The sequence below is a fragment of the Barbatula barbatula genome, assembly GCF_947034865.1.
Source record: "Barbatula barbatula genome assembly, chromosome: 5".
Lineage (NCBI taxonomy): Eukaryota > Metazoa > Chordata > Actinopteri > Cypriniformes > Nemacheilidae > Barbatula > Barbatula barbatula.
Genome location: NC_136769.1, coordinates 23,231,077 through 23,244,911, shown reverse-complemented (window position 1 = coordinate 23,244,911; position 13,835 = coordinate 23,231,077). Strand labels below are relative to the sequence as shown.

Below are 13,835 nucleotides of genomic sequence, written 5' to 3'. Positions count from 1 at the left end.
TATGCCCAGGAAGTTGTTGTCGATAATATTAATAAAAAAAACTCTAATTGTTTTTTTATACATTTCTTGTTTAAAGCAATGCGATTTATAGAGGTTTGTACACTCTGGAAGAGAGATGTTTGTTAACGTTTCAATTCATCTCATTGCAAAAATCGGACATAAATCTGGCATCATATTTCACACTTTAAAACTATATTTATCCATATGGTTGGTATGCCGTGGGCCTATATACGTACGTATATACTTTGAAAGCCGTTTAAAGGGATAGCTCACCCAAAAATGAAAATTCTATCATCAATTTGTTCAACACCTGCATATTTTCCAGTGGAACACAAAAGAAGATACTTTGATAAATGTCTCAGTGGTTTTGTGTTCATGCAATGGAAGTCAACGGGGTTTAGTGTTGTTCAGTTACTAACATTCTTTTTTTTCTGCTCAAGAAAAGAAAGTCACACACAGTTGGAATGACAAGGCGGGGAGCAAACGAAAGAATTATTGACATTTCCCTTTAATGGGGACAGATCCTTGCTGGACAAGGTGGATCTCTGATTCTTTCGAGTGTCTATACAGAGTGCCACTTAACCCTTTAGTTTGTGTATTTTGCTGGGTCAGCAGAGGCCACGCTACAGATCTCCATCCATTGTTTTCAAGCTCAGTATCCCAGTGCTTAAACCAGGCCATGTAGTGTATTAACCTGAGCCAAAGACGGCTTTAAGAACAGAGGGAGGTAAGCCCCTTTGTTTCGTGCTTGTCCTTAAGGCTTTGGCTGTAAGCAGCATCAACATGATAAAGATACAATTGGAGTTGGAGCCATTTCTAGTAGTCAAGTTTAGTAAATCTGAACTTGTTTTGGGACTCTGGATTTAACCAGTCAATTAAAACTTGATTTACATACCTATTTTTGAACGGGTTTGTTTTTGTGATGATGACGTACAAAAGTAAGTTAGTGTAATGAATCCAATGAAATGAAACAAGAAGTGATGGCAACATATTATTTGCACGGAAAAACGAAATTGTCTGCTTGAAAAAGAAAACAAAATTTCCAACATATTTTACAACATGCATTTACACTAATCTAACACATCAGGCTTCTACATTACAAATCAGGTACATTCATCGTTACAAAGCAGACACATGTGGGATGCACTCTAAGGTTGTATTTATTTGAACGGGGCAGGACGCTTTTACACGCCTGAAGTTTGGTTAACACCAAGAACGATAACAATAAAGAAACCTATAGCTAACGTCCACATGTAATATAAAGTCATGGTAATTCTAGATGGATCTTCTGGGTAAAAACACTTGGGTGCCGATGTACTCTTAAAGGACTCTTTTATTTATAGTTATCGTTTGTGAAGTAAACGGGCAATGGTTTATTTAATTACATTTTCTGATAATAGTGACATCTATTTACAGTATAATAATCCTCTACATAAAAATTTCCCATAAAAAGTTCTCTACACACAGTAGAAGAAATACATCCTATACAATTCATCCAGTCACCTGATAAACAGATTGTTCCAATGTCTGTTGAATGCATAATGAAAGCTAAAACCACCTTAACCCTGATGGGATCTATAAGAGGAGAGCCACTGGACCCTGCATGGGGATTTGTCTTGCCCGACCTTCACATCCTAAGAGGATTGAGGATTTTGGAGTAGGACTGTTAACAGGAGCCTAATTGCTCTTATTGAAATTGGACAGCAATGGCATGGCCAAGATTTCAGTCAGTTTCTCTTCAGGTCATATTTAAAGTGGTCCAGATATCAATAAAAGAACCACCGTGTTTATCTGCTTGAGTCTGAGTTTGTGTTTGGACGCATCCACAGGGAAAGTAGGTTCTGATGTCACATGAATGGAAATGGAGGTCTGAACAGTCTCACAGGTACGCGTGCAATTAGTGCTTCTTCTCCATGAGTTTGTCCTGAATCTTCTTTGGCTCGTCAAACTGTATCAACCTCAAGATATCTTTGTTTTCTGTGACACCCTGAACGAACTCCCCCTCTCCAATCTTATCTGTAAAAAACAAAGAGTCGTTGTCAAGACGTTGTGGACCATGACGTGATGCATGTACAGGCGAGAAAGTTCCACACCGACTCTTACCATTATCACTCTTTCCAAAGAAGGTCCAGATTTTGTCCGCTCGCTTTTCGGGTGTGTTCTCATCTTCTGGAAGATTTTTCTGGTCTTCAGCAGGAATCATGTTGAATATTGACTGCATTGGATAATAATATCAATTTAAAAACAATTTTGTCCGTTGGGTTTAATATATCATGAGCTTTCTCGGGCATCAAGCTCACCATTGGTGAAATGAAATACTGAGAAATACAACGACCAGCTTTATACTACCAGCACTAGACACATGAATGAATCACTCTCCATTATCCATGAGGACATTGGTCTAGTTTATTTTCCATATTCAACCACAAAGTAAAAAACACTTTAGCGTTACTCACCCGTACGATGTCCTCCACCTCATTTTTACTGATGGTTCCGTTGCCGTCTACGTCGTACAGGGCGAAAGCCCACTCGAGTTTCCGCAGAGTCTTGCCTGAAGAAGTGAGATGCAGCGCAACAATGTACTCCTTAAAGTCCAACGTGCCATCCGCATTAGTGTCGAAGCTGCGGAAGACATGGCGGGCGTAAGCGGTGGGGTCGGCGTCAGGGAAGAAGCTCGCGTAGATGCCCTCAAACTGCTCCTTGGTGATGCGTCCAGTAGGGCACTCTTTGAGGAAGCTGGCATACCACGTGCACAGTTCCTCCTCCGTGTATTTGGTGTGCATCTTCAGATCATCCAGTATCGCTTTGGACAAAGCACCGCTCTTGGTGTTTCCCATATTTTGAAGTCGTTCACAGCTAAAAAGGACGATTTACCTTTTTTCTACTTTCGCCGGACGTTCTCTGACTCTCACACTCTTTCTCCTGCTCCCGATTTGCTTCTCTACAGGATAATGTTGTGGTTGGGACCACTGCGTCGTCCTGGCTGGATTGTCCCTCTAAATGCTGAATGAGATTATGTATATCTCTGTTTAAATCCAGACAGGCTTTGAAAGATTATTTTGTTACGTCACACCTCTTCTGGTGAGTGTTGCATTATGTTGATTGGCCCCTTACGATGAGGTCTTACAGCAGAGGGACTGTAAACTAAATGCTGCTCTTTGCTATCGAAGTGACCTGTGTTGTACAGTGAGATGGGTAAAGCAGCAGGTCAGTGCACTTTTCATTTCGAATAAGACCCACCAGCTCACACCAACATCTGCTGGTGTGTACTAGCCTGGACCGGGACGGGGTAATTAGGATGGAAGCACTGTGTTACTGTATCGCTCAAAATCACCACCTTTGTTTATTTAAGAATTAGTCTATTCAAAACGTTTATTTTGATAGGACAGTCAAAAGGCCTTTTCAAGATGTAAAGCCGGACAAAGGAACCCATCCTTAACTTCATTTTGCAACCTTTGTGACAATTTAATAACCTAGACCTAAGCTGTTCTCTAAGGCCTTGTCCTCACAAACACAGGTATACAAAACCGTGATCCGTTGAAATGCGCGCTACCATGTCCTTTGTTTGACGTCGGATTCCAGGCTTCTGATTGGCCAACATGGCTTTATGGTTATATGGTTATATATGGCTACATAGTTTAGCTATTCATAGTTTAATGAAGAAGGGAAAACACTGTTTCTAAAAATACCCATGTACGTGTACGTGTGGACTAGACATATCTTTAACTGTCATTCAGAAATGTTCACCAGGGAAAGTACATGCAGATATGAAGAGTAAGGTGTCATGTTTGTCTGGTTAGCATGAGCTGTAACTACATCATTCTGCAGAAAACTCTCTCTATTGATGGTCAATCAGAAAAAGTTGTTTATTAATAAAAATGTTCTTGAAAATTATGAACTGCAAATATACAATTATGTTGACAATGTTTCACAGCATTAAAACTGTAGGATATCCACAAATTGACACAGTAACTAAACATCGACTGTGAGCATTGTACAGATAAAGAATGTAACTTTTCCTGACAGTCTAGTTTACTGCTAAATCGAGTAGTTGACCATTCATTTTGATTTGCACTTCTTAACTCTTAATATCATTTGAACTTATTTTGGTCTGTTTTGGTCGGGTTTGGTTTGTTTATTTGCTGTTGTGGGTGGGTGTGCCTCTGTTGGTGACCTCTCTATCCTCATAAACACACAGTTCAATCCTGTTAACCAGCTCAGCTGACGGTCACACGAGTTGACTGTCACACGTCTAAACATGTATATTAGTAGAGCATGGATGTACATATCAGGGGTTTTCAAAGCTGTCATATGACACACATGAACTCATCAAATCATACGTATTGACTGTACATGCAAACTTAAATGCAAGGAGTTGAATTTAATGTGTGATTGTTCGTGTGAATCACAGTATTGTCTAAGCAATACAACAGTCACGGTGTTTCTGCTATGCACTCCACTTTAATATCCTTTCCCAAAAACAGTAAGCATCAAGGGCATACTAGTATAATGGGATGTAGCAAGCAACTCTTAACATCCGAAAAACGTTTCTGTTTCGCAGAAGGTTCTTTGTGAAGAAATAAAGATTCTTCAGTTCGTATAAAGGTAAGAAAGAGATGGTCTTTAAAGAACCTGCGAAGAGTGTATGCTGGTCAAATCCACACCGCATCGTCTCACTTAATGAACAGCAACGCACATGTTGTCACTTCCCCTCCTGAACAACCACAGAATTATTATTAGTTTTGTATTATTTGTGTCTTATGCTTTAACTTATTATATTTTTTTATTTGTTAAAAGTGACACTCCATGGGCTTTGACAGGTCAACTTGAACAGTCAAGTCAATTATATTAATTTAGCGCTTTTCATATCTCATTGTTGTAAAGCAGCTTTACTGTAAATACTTTTAAATAAAATCAAATAATAATAGTTGTTGAAAGTATCAAATTAACCAAAGACAGTACATGGTGTTAAAATTACCTGATATTATTGCAAGATTTTATCCTCAAGGTGCATCAATGAAATGTATACGATGCTAGATTTTTAGAAACGATAAATTGTTCAGTTGAAGTATATAAATGTCACCATATCACACTCCTGTCCCATGCCAGTTTCTCCTGTGTTTTCCCATGATCCTCCACGCTCTCAGACCTGTCAATGAGCTCAATGAGTGTCCCAGCTACCACCACCACTTCCACACAATGTGCACCCGAGCCACAACACTCCAGAGCCCTCCTTAATGGACGTATTGCTCTGGGAGTTTGAACCCCTCTACAACATCCAGGCACCCACAGACTCTTTTAGGAAGTCTGTGTGATGACCCGGTGGTCTGTATAGAGTAGATGTATGGTTCATGGAAAAAGTAGATGTGTTATTAGAGTGATACTGGTTAATCCATTGATTGTGTTCATTGAAAGACAACAACCCAGGACTTGCTAGCAAAGTATCTCATATATCAAAAGAATATAATTTTTCCAAGCTGAGGCCAAGAAATTCAGTCAACGGATTAAGCAATTCAAACGATTTAAAATGAAGTTCAGATTAATAATTCACTTAAAATATTTTGTTATAATTTGTTGCAACGCCTTCCCCTCTACCTTTTAGCCGAGGCTAATGCTTATAAAAATAACCACGCGGGGTAGATTCAGACTTATTCTGTTAAACAGAACTGCATCCAAATTATGATCGTAAATAATTTCAGCCCGAATTTTAGCTTTTGATTAATCAGATGATGTATATCTTTTTCTAATTTAATATCAAATCAGACGTATGCTGTGGCGAGCAGGGCAGGACGAGAGCCGTGAGGGAGGGAGCGGCGCGAGGCCGGTGACACGAGTGGTAATGAACGTCAGCTGCGCGTGCACCGGTCTCGCATCAAGGAGCTCCGGAAGCATAAGAGAGGAGCGACAACTGTGAGGGGTGAGAGTGGACCAGGCCTGGATTATGTGTTGTGTTATTATGTTTGTGTGTTTATTATATTTTAAGTTTGTATTATGTTTGTTGCCGGTTCCTGCCTCCTTCCATCCTTTATTGAACTTTGCTACATATGCACTTTTGCCTATCCGAGTGCTGCAGGTTTTTGGAAATACAAGTCGCTCATATAGGATTTGGACGTTGACAGGTGCTCTTTCATATACGAATGACATTAATTAAACGTGATCATTTGAGAGAAAGGTTTACATGCGCTTTCTGTGCGTACGATCATTCTATGAATATGAATTATGCGCTACACTGCGGCAGGCTGTATAAAATACATTTTACATGGATCTTTTAGGGCCAGAGTTTGGTGTGTTCCGGTATATGTGCAGTTATGTGGATTACAAAGCACAGTATAGAAAATAAATCGCAAAAGTAATTGACTCTGGCATTACAGGCTGTGCAGGTAAGGATTATATAAAGCAGTTTTGTGGTTTAGCGTCCCTTTTCCTGGAATTTACAGCAAAGTCTCAATCAAGTGGGCAGCGGAGTCGTGTGATTTGAAATATCGGCAACATGTAACCTCATGAACAGATTACTTGCAGAAAAACTACTGCATGCTGGGTGGAGAGTACAGTATGGATAAAACTGAAATGACCCATCACAAAAATATATCATTTGTATATTTTTTCATAGTTTAAATCCATTACATTCATACCTTTGGCATACACTTTTATCCAAAGTGACTTGGTGTTTAATGTACAGTATACATGGATCAGTATGTGTGTTCCCCCAGCACGACCTTTTGTGCTGCTAACACAATAAGCTACAGGAAGAAATTAATGTGCTGGCAAAAATGTCTCCAAGCATTTAATCCATATGTAACAAGAGACAACTGCACAGGACAATGTTTAATTTTAAATATTGTGAGCAAAGAAGATGTAGGTCAGAGTCCTCATCAAATGTCAAGGATGTTTGCACGCACAAATGTACCTTGTGCTGATGAAAGAGGTAAGCCGGTATACTACTGCATACGTCAAATTAATTGTACACTGGAAAACACAGAATTTTACTTTCATTTTTTGGCAGATTTTCACGTATAATGTCCAAAGAAATTTATTTCATGATATTGTAAATACAGTCAAAAAATATAAATTTACCGGAATCCTGTAAAAAGAATGGTTAATTTAATATTTCTACGGGATTTTTTACAGTGTTATTACAGTAGTACAGTGAATTAAGCTGTTTGCCACATGACTGTAGAAAGTGTAGTATTATTAGTTTTATTTATAATTTTATCCTTCTGTGTCTTACAGTAAGTTACAGGATGTATACTATTTGTTGGGCTTTTTATGTTTGTACCATCAAAAAATGCTTGGTTATTTTCAATCCAGCGCTGGGTCAAAAAAGAACAAACATAATATTTCAGTTGATAATTAATCTATGCTGGGTTGTTGGGTCAAACATTGACATTTTCAGGGTCAATTCATCCCAGCGGTTGAGTTTTTCCCCTTTACTCCCACAGGAATTACTGAATACTGTCTTTATGTTTCAAATGTTTCTTTCTGTCATTATATCAAGCAGCTCTATAGAAGTGAATAAAAAGTGCTCTGGAGCTTAATGTATTTAGAGTCATGTCTTTGTACCTTTTTCAGAATACACTTGGTAAACCGTAATAGGACAGATCTGTAAAGGTTTAGAAAGGTAGAGTAAACAAAAAAATGGCATTGTATTAAACTCTGTGTGTTTGTAGTTCGGAAACAGATCATGCAGTGTTCTTTGATATAAAGAGCTTTAATCTGATTTTGGGATGTCCTCTTACCTTGGAAAATCGTGTTATTACCTCACCTTCTTCCCCTGTTACTGTATATGTGTGCTAAATCTAAGAGCTATGATAATGATAACATAGCAATAACCATGTGATGTTCATGCTTATGAACGGCTGTTTGAGCTTTAGGTTAAAATCTTACATTTAATTTGTAATAATAAAATATGAAAACATTCTTATGGGCAACAGACTATTTTCTACTGACATCTGTATTTATCAACATCCTATTTAGCTTGTTTTCTTACATCAATAACATATGCAATATCCCACATCAATCATCCGGCCGTCAGATCATACAGGATTTGCTGTGTGCACACACACATACAGTATAAACCGGTGTGTGTGGCTGGGCACAAACATCATCTGAAGAAATCGTCTTTTAGCATCAAAGAGGCTATATGCAGCCATTGGGCGAACATAGATCCTTAGATGTTCAATAAACTACTGGAAATCATGTATGTTGTCATTTGACATTACAATGAAATGTAGTGTAATGGGGTAAATTCGCATGCTAGCAGAGGAACCAGCATCAGATTGAAACATAATCTGATTGCGAATCTTTTTTATTGCTACGCCCGGCGAAATGAGCTACGGTTTAGATGAAACAACAAAACCAAGGTCTCCAATTTGCCCTTTGAAATGATCAAAGTGGGAAAAAGTTGAGGGGGAAGGGAAGACTTTGAGCGGGAGGGATGAGTTTGAGCCAAACATAAAGAGATTGATAGCATTAGAAGCAGACATGAGCAGAGCAGCTGTCATCCGTGAATCAAATCCAAGCACAGCACTTCCAGGGAGCAGAAAACACAGATGGCATATACAAACATCTATAATACCCCATACATCTGAAACGCTACGAAACTCAAAAAGTTTGAATGTCTGAAGCAAGGAACCATACAGTCGCTTGCCTGAAGCCAGGATTACTCGTCTCATTGTGCGTCATCCTGGAGTGCTATGGGTATACGGCGTACTCACCGAGCATCCCTGGCTCTTACCTTCAACTACGTGGCGTTCGCCATGGCTGTGTCGGCTGTAACCACCAGCTACTGGTGTGAAGGAACCAGGAAGGTGGTGAAGCCATTCTGCACGGGGCTTGTGACGGTCAAGCAGACGTACTGCATCCGGTTTAACAGCTCCAACATCAATGACACGCGACAGGTGCAGTACATCTACGAGACCGGAGAGGAGAAGTTCCTCATGAGGAAGTTTCACACGGGCATCTGGTTCTCCTGTGAGCAAACGGTCAACTTACAGGGTAGGCTATGACGCCATCGGTGGCTCTTTCAGGTGGACTTTTTGGGGCTGCAAACGTGCAAGACGTTGAAATATGTAGTCAAATCTGTACGTTTTAAATATCAAATGTTGTTGTTTTTTGGTCGTGCGGCAGTGTACATTTTTACACCATTTGATCTCAAATACAAATGCAAATGCAGATCAGACGTTTAACCAGAACTTTCTCCCTTGATAGGATTTAACTGCAGGAGCTTTTTAGAGATCGCACCGGATCATGAAAGAGGTGGGTAAGTACACTAAGAACAGTGAAAATGGTCAAATACACAAACCTTTTTCATTCAAAATAGATACAAAACCAAAATGTTATAGTGGGTTACATTCATTTTTTTGATAGACATTGATAACCAACAACACCCCACAACATATCTTATTTTTTGTTCCACAGAAAACAACACATACACAGGTTTTGAATGACGTGAGGATGAACAAATGGTGAATGTGATGGTTCACCCAAGAATCTAAATTCTGTCATCATTGACTCGCCCTCGTGTCATTTCAAACCTGTATGACTTTCTTTCTTCTGCAGAACACAAAAGAAAATATTTTGAAGAATGTCTGTAACTGGACCCCATTCACCTGCATTGGTTTTGTGTGAGTGAACGGTGGCCGGTGATGTTCAGTCACCAACTTTCTTCAAAATATCTTCTTTTGTGCTCTGCAGAAGAAAGGTTTGGAATGACACGAGGGCAGTCACTTGAGTGTCAAGTGCACACTATAGAAAATATAGTTAACATGACCAAAACTCACACAACCTGAAGCAATACGTTTATTAGTTATAGCACAGAATAAGAAAAAAGAAGAAATAACGCTGAAAAGCTCAGGATACAAACAGAGCAGTTTCATGTTTTTATACATTTTTTATTTATTTGCAGTGCATCACTCTCTTGCTCACTTTATCAATTGCAGTTCCTCAAAGCTGGTTTACCATGTTTTGGCATAACACACAGGACAGATGTCATACAAAACTACGACAGATATCAATTTGAAAGAAATGTCAAACAATGTCAAAGAAAAGAACTCACACCAACCTATAAAGACATACAGTGTGCTGTACAAATGGTTGGACGTCCCAGTGAGCTGTGTTGGTCATATTGTCACAGGAAGTGAAAACAACACAAATTGACCTGCACTATCAGTGGTTCTATACCAAATGTACAGTACAATGTATTCCTGGCATTTGACATTCTGAAAGCGTGTGAAAAAAACTACACATGAACATTGCGAAATACTTGGCACACATGTACAAAAACATGCATGCTTACATTTTACGGTGGACACGTGGAACCTGTGTAAATGTGAAGATTTGAAGTGAAGGATTTAGCGAATCCCGAACCTAAGCATTTGGCATGACAAACCATGAAAAACTGTAACACTTATTCAAACTGAAAATCCTTTCTATGGCGAAAAAAGTCTCGATATTTCAGCATTTTAGGCTACTTTTGAACACTAGACCCTGCAGTTTTTTATGCAAAATTATCATATTCTTACGTTTTGGGGGTTATAAGAAACGTTGGGATGTTGTTAGACAGCTATGGGTTAAAACAGACTAGCATTTTGGGTGGAATAACCCAGCGTAGGTTAGTAATCCAATGTTCACATTTGATCCAATAATGGGCTAAAAACAACCTAGGATTTTAGAGTGTTTTTGCAGAAATATCTATAGTCTAATGTTGACCGGATTGACTCTGTGTTTCTGTTTCAGGGGTGCTATGGCTGTGTATTGTGGCAGAATGCCTTTACATTACTCTGTTGTTCACGGGTGGAGCTCTCATGGTGATAGAGATGTGTCCCTGCTTTAACCTGATCAACAGGCTCAAGCTGAACGCTTTTGCCGCTGTGTGCACTGCTCTCTCAGGTAACAACCTCTCAAGATACAACAATGACCAATTCTTTGTGTTTCAGACCCTTCACCAAAACACGATTTGCTATTGATTTTACTAAAGCTCTGAAAGCACTCATGCTGTATCTGGGAGATGTCTATTCGATGTCTGTAAGATGTATTTTTCAATACGTCTCTGAGATGTATGTCAGATGTCATATAGACATCTAGAATTGGTCTGTAAGACGTTCCCAGGACGTTTAGCAGATGTTTTCCAGATCTTTAGCAGATATCTTACAAGACGTACCGGTGCTATCTGCGAATGTACATAAAAACAAAAAAAAGACTTTCAAGAGTTAGGTTTCAAAATGAGATGACTCTGATGTTTTTTATTGTGAATATCAATGAATATCAATCGAACTGCAGTTGTTTTAAGACAAGTAAAGCATGATAACATAATAAAAAACAAGATTTTTGAGATTTTGAAAGCATTTTGGAACCAAACTCTTCATATGTTTTAAGGTACAATAGCAAAGACGGCCCCAAGGCTGCAATAAAAAACACAAACCTTTTCATCTCAAAACAAGGAAGCAGCTGCATTGTTTTAATGTTTTTTAATACAAAGTAATAACTTTTGCAACTATACGAATATTTACAAAGAATAGCACACGAAAGATTCAATTTAAATATTTGTATAGTGAAATAAAGCAGAGCGAATGAAGAAAATGTATTGAAACTAAAGATCAAATCAACTTTATATCAAACATGGGACAGCAGAGTTGCATGACCTGTGTCTGTAAAACATCCAATATAAACATTTCTAGGGCCGTGCATACTTTACATATTTACACACAATTTCTACAAGATAAACTTTATTTTGCTCAAGAAATAAGACTTACACCGAAGTTAATAATTCATTGCTAAATACAGACCTCACCTCCACTTTCTTACTATTGAGATAACTTTTCAAAAGTGTCCCAATCGACCGGAATTTACTCTATTAAACCAAAAAACTATGAAGTCCTATATTCCCATTCATCCCAACTGCTTCTATGCACAAGAAAAATCTAATGAAACTTAGATTATTCACATTGAGTAACCACTCCCCTTTCTCGGATAGCCACGATAAGAGGATATTCCCTAATTCTTACAGTCCACATCTTCAGCAGTCCCTATTGAACGCTCATTTGCCAAACACAGAAAATCCAGCTAGCTCTACCCCAGCCAGTCAGAAAGAGAGATGAGATTACATACAACAAATCCAACTTTCAGCAAAGACGGGACAGAAATCAGCTACTATTACGACACAACTGTTTTATGACATAACCTTAGGACTGGTTTGAATTTGTTCGAAACAGAGAAATGTAAAAAGGTTTCTCTTAGACATCCTTACTGGGTGTACGTATATAACATATATCAGGTGTGTATGTGCGTGTGGATCAGAACGGCACACAGCCTCTCAGCTCCGCTCTGGATGTGGGAGCTATCCCAACACCACAGGGATTTGGTGGTTTGTGTTGTAATCGGATTGGTGAGGGGGTAGTGGTTTTGGTACGTGACATGACCAGAAGAGACCATCCTCCCTCCCCCATATAATTTCACTAATCCCGAAGGTTGTAGGAATGCTCATCCGCAGACTTTATGCACATCAGCACCTGCTATTAAAAGAGACGACACGAAACAGTCGCTACGCTCATATAATGCATGTGTGTGTTTAACGTCCACAGAACATTTACTCTCTGTTTGATGTTTGCATTTTTCAACAATTCAGTTGTATTTTTGTATAATCTTTTGTATCGTATTCTGTTGCTACACGCATATGCAAATATGCTGAGAACAAGTTGAGCTAGAAGAATGAAACAACATTTTATTTGCACTCTTGTGCTTTGGGACAACCCGAAGGTGCGGTAAAGTTTATGGGTGAATTATCCCTTCAATACTTTGGGTTAATACAACCCCCTCCTAAAACTGTTGTTTTCTCGTGATAATTCCAGCTTCTTATCAGGATGATCTTTCCAAACCGGATTGAGTTTTTCTTGGACCAGATTACAGAGATGCAAATATCATGCTGCCATCTAGTGGATAAACACAATAACCACGACACTTTCACAGTAATGTCTCCTACATTTTTCTGTGCCCATAGGTCTTCTTGGGATGGTTGCACATATGATGTTCACCACAGCTTTTCAGCTGGCTGTCAGTATGGGTCCGGAAGACTGGAGACCTAAAACATGGGACTATAGCTGGTCTTATTTGTAAGTCTCAGATTTGTAAGAGCATAAGAGATACTTTGGGTAAATGGGTAAAAATAGGTCAATTGCTTTTATAAATATGATCATTTTCTCTCAGTTTAGCATGGGGCTCGTTCGCTACCTGCATGGGCTCGGCGGTCACGGCCTTAAACCGCTACACTAAAACCATCATCGAGTTCAAGTTCAAACGGCGAAGCATCGAGAAGAAACTGCGCATCAAGCAGAAGATTCTTGAGCTGGAGGTGCCAGAAGATTTATGGTACATCACTTCATTACAAGAGCAACCTGACCAACACACTGTCTTCTCTGTTAATGGCATCGAAACTTCTTACGTCGGCCACGATCGGGGAGGAGAATATCACCTGTGAACGTACTCTGCTCAACAGAACTGAACCTTTTGTGCAGTTCTATCAGAACAAGGGCTTTTGTCAACATGGATTAAACTAAGTGATTTTTTTATAGAAACTGTTATTTACATGTGAAGCCCTATCGAAGAACGTTTATACTGTACTTGTACATTATGATCCTCCTACAGCGCTCTTACAAATATAAGAGTAGCATGTTTTTCAATCTTAAATGGCTTGCACTAAACAATTACAAAATGATTGTCTGTGGTGACAGAGATGCGATTAAGTGTCAATTTGTTCTGGACCCTGAGCATCGCTTACACACAGGCCTACACTGTAAGAACATGAAGACTTATATCTCATTTATTGGCAACAGTTTGTGAAA

At 39.0% G+C, this 13,835-nt stretch overlaps 2 protein-coding genes across 2 annotated transcripts; one reads left to right on the top strand and one right to left on the bottom strand.

Annotated features, from left to right (window-relative positions):
- Positions 1 to 490: 490 nt before the first annotated feature.
- Positions 491 to 3,205, bottom strand: rcvrna (recoverin a). The gene is made up of 3 exons (XM_079455579.1): positions 2,457 to 3,205; positions 2,104 to 2,215; positions 491 to 2,016 (listed from the first exon to the last, which is right to left on the bottom strand). The coding sequence occupies exons 1-3, from the start codon at positions 2,835 to 2,837 to the stop codon at positions 1,898 to 1,900; spliced, it is 612 nt and encodes a 203-aa protein (XP_079311705.1). The 5' UTR covers positions 2,838 to 3,205; the 3' UTR covers positions 491 to 1,897.
- Positions 3,206 to 8,693: 5,488 nt separating this feature from the next.
- Positions 8,694 to 13,471, top strand: gsg1l2a (gsg1-like 2a; the record flags this gene model as incomplete). The annotated part of the gene is made up of 5 exons (XM_079456243.1): positions 8,694 to 8,994; positions 9,208 to 9,255; positions 10,735 to 10,887; positions 12,995 to 13,106; positions 13,201 to 13,471. 5 exons carry the CDS (start codon positions 8,694 to 8,696, stop codon positions 13,469 to 13,471), a joined length of 885 nt encoding a protein of 294 aa, XP_079312369.1.
- Between the last annotated feature and the right edge of the window lie 364 nt (positions 13,472 to 13,835).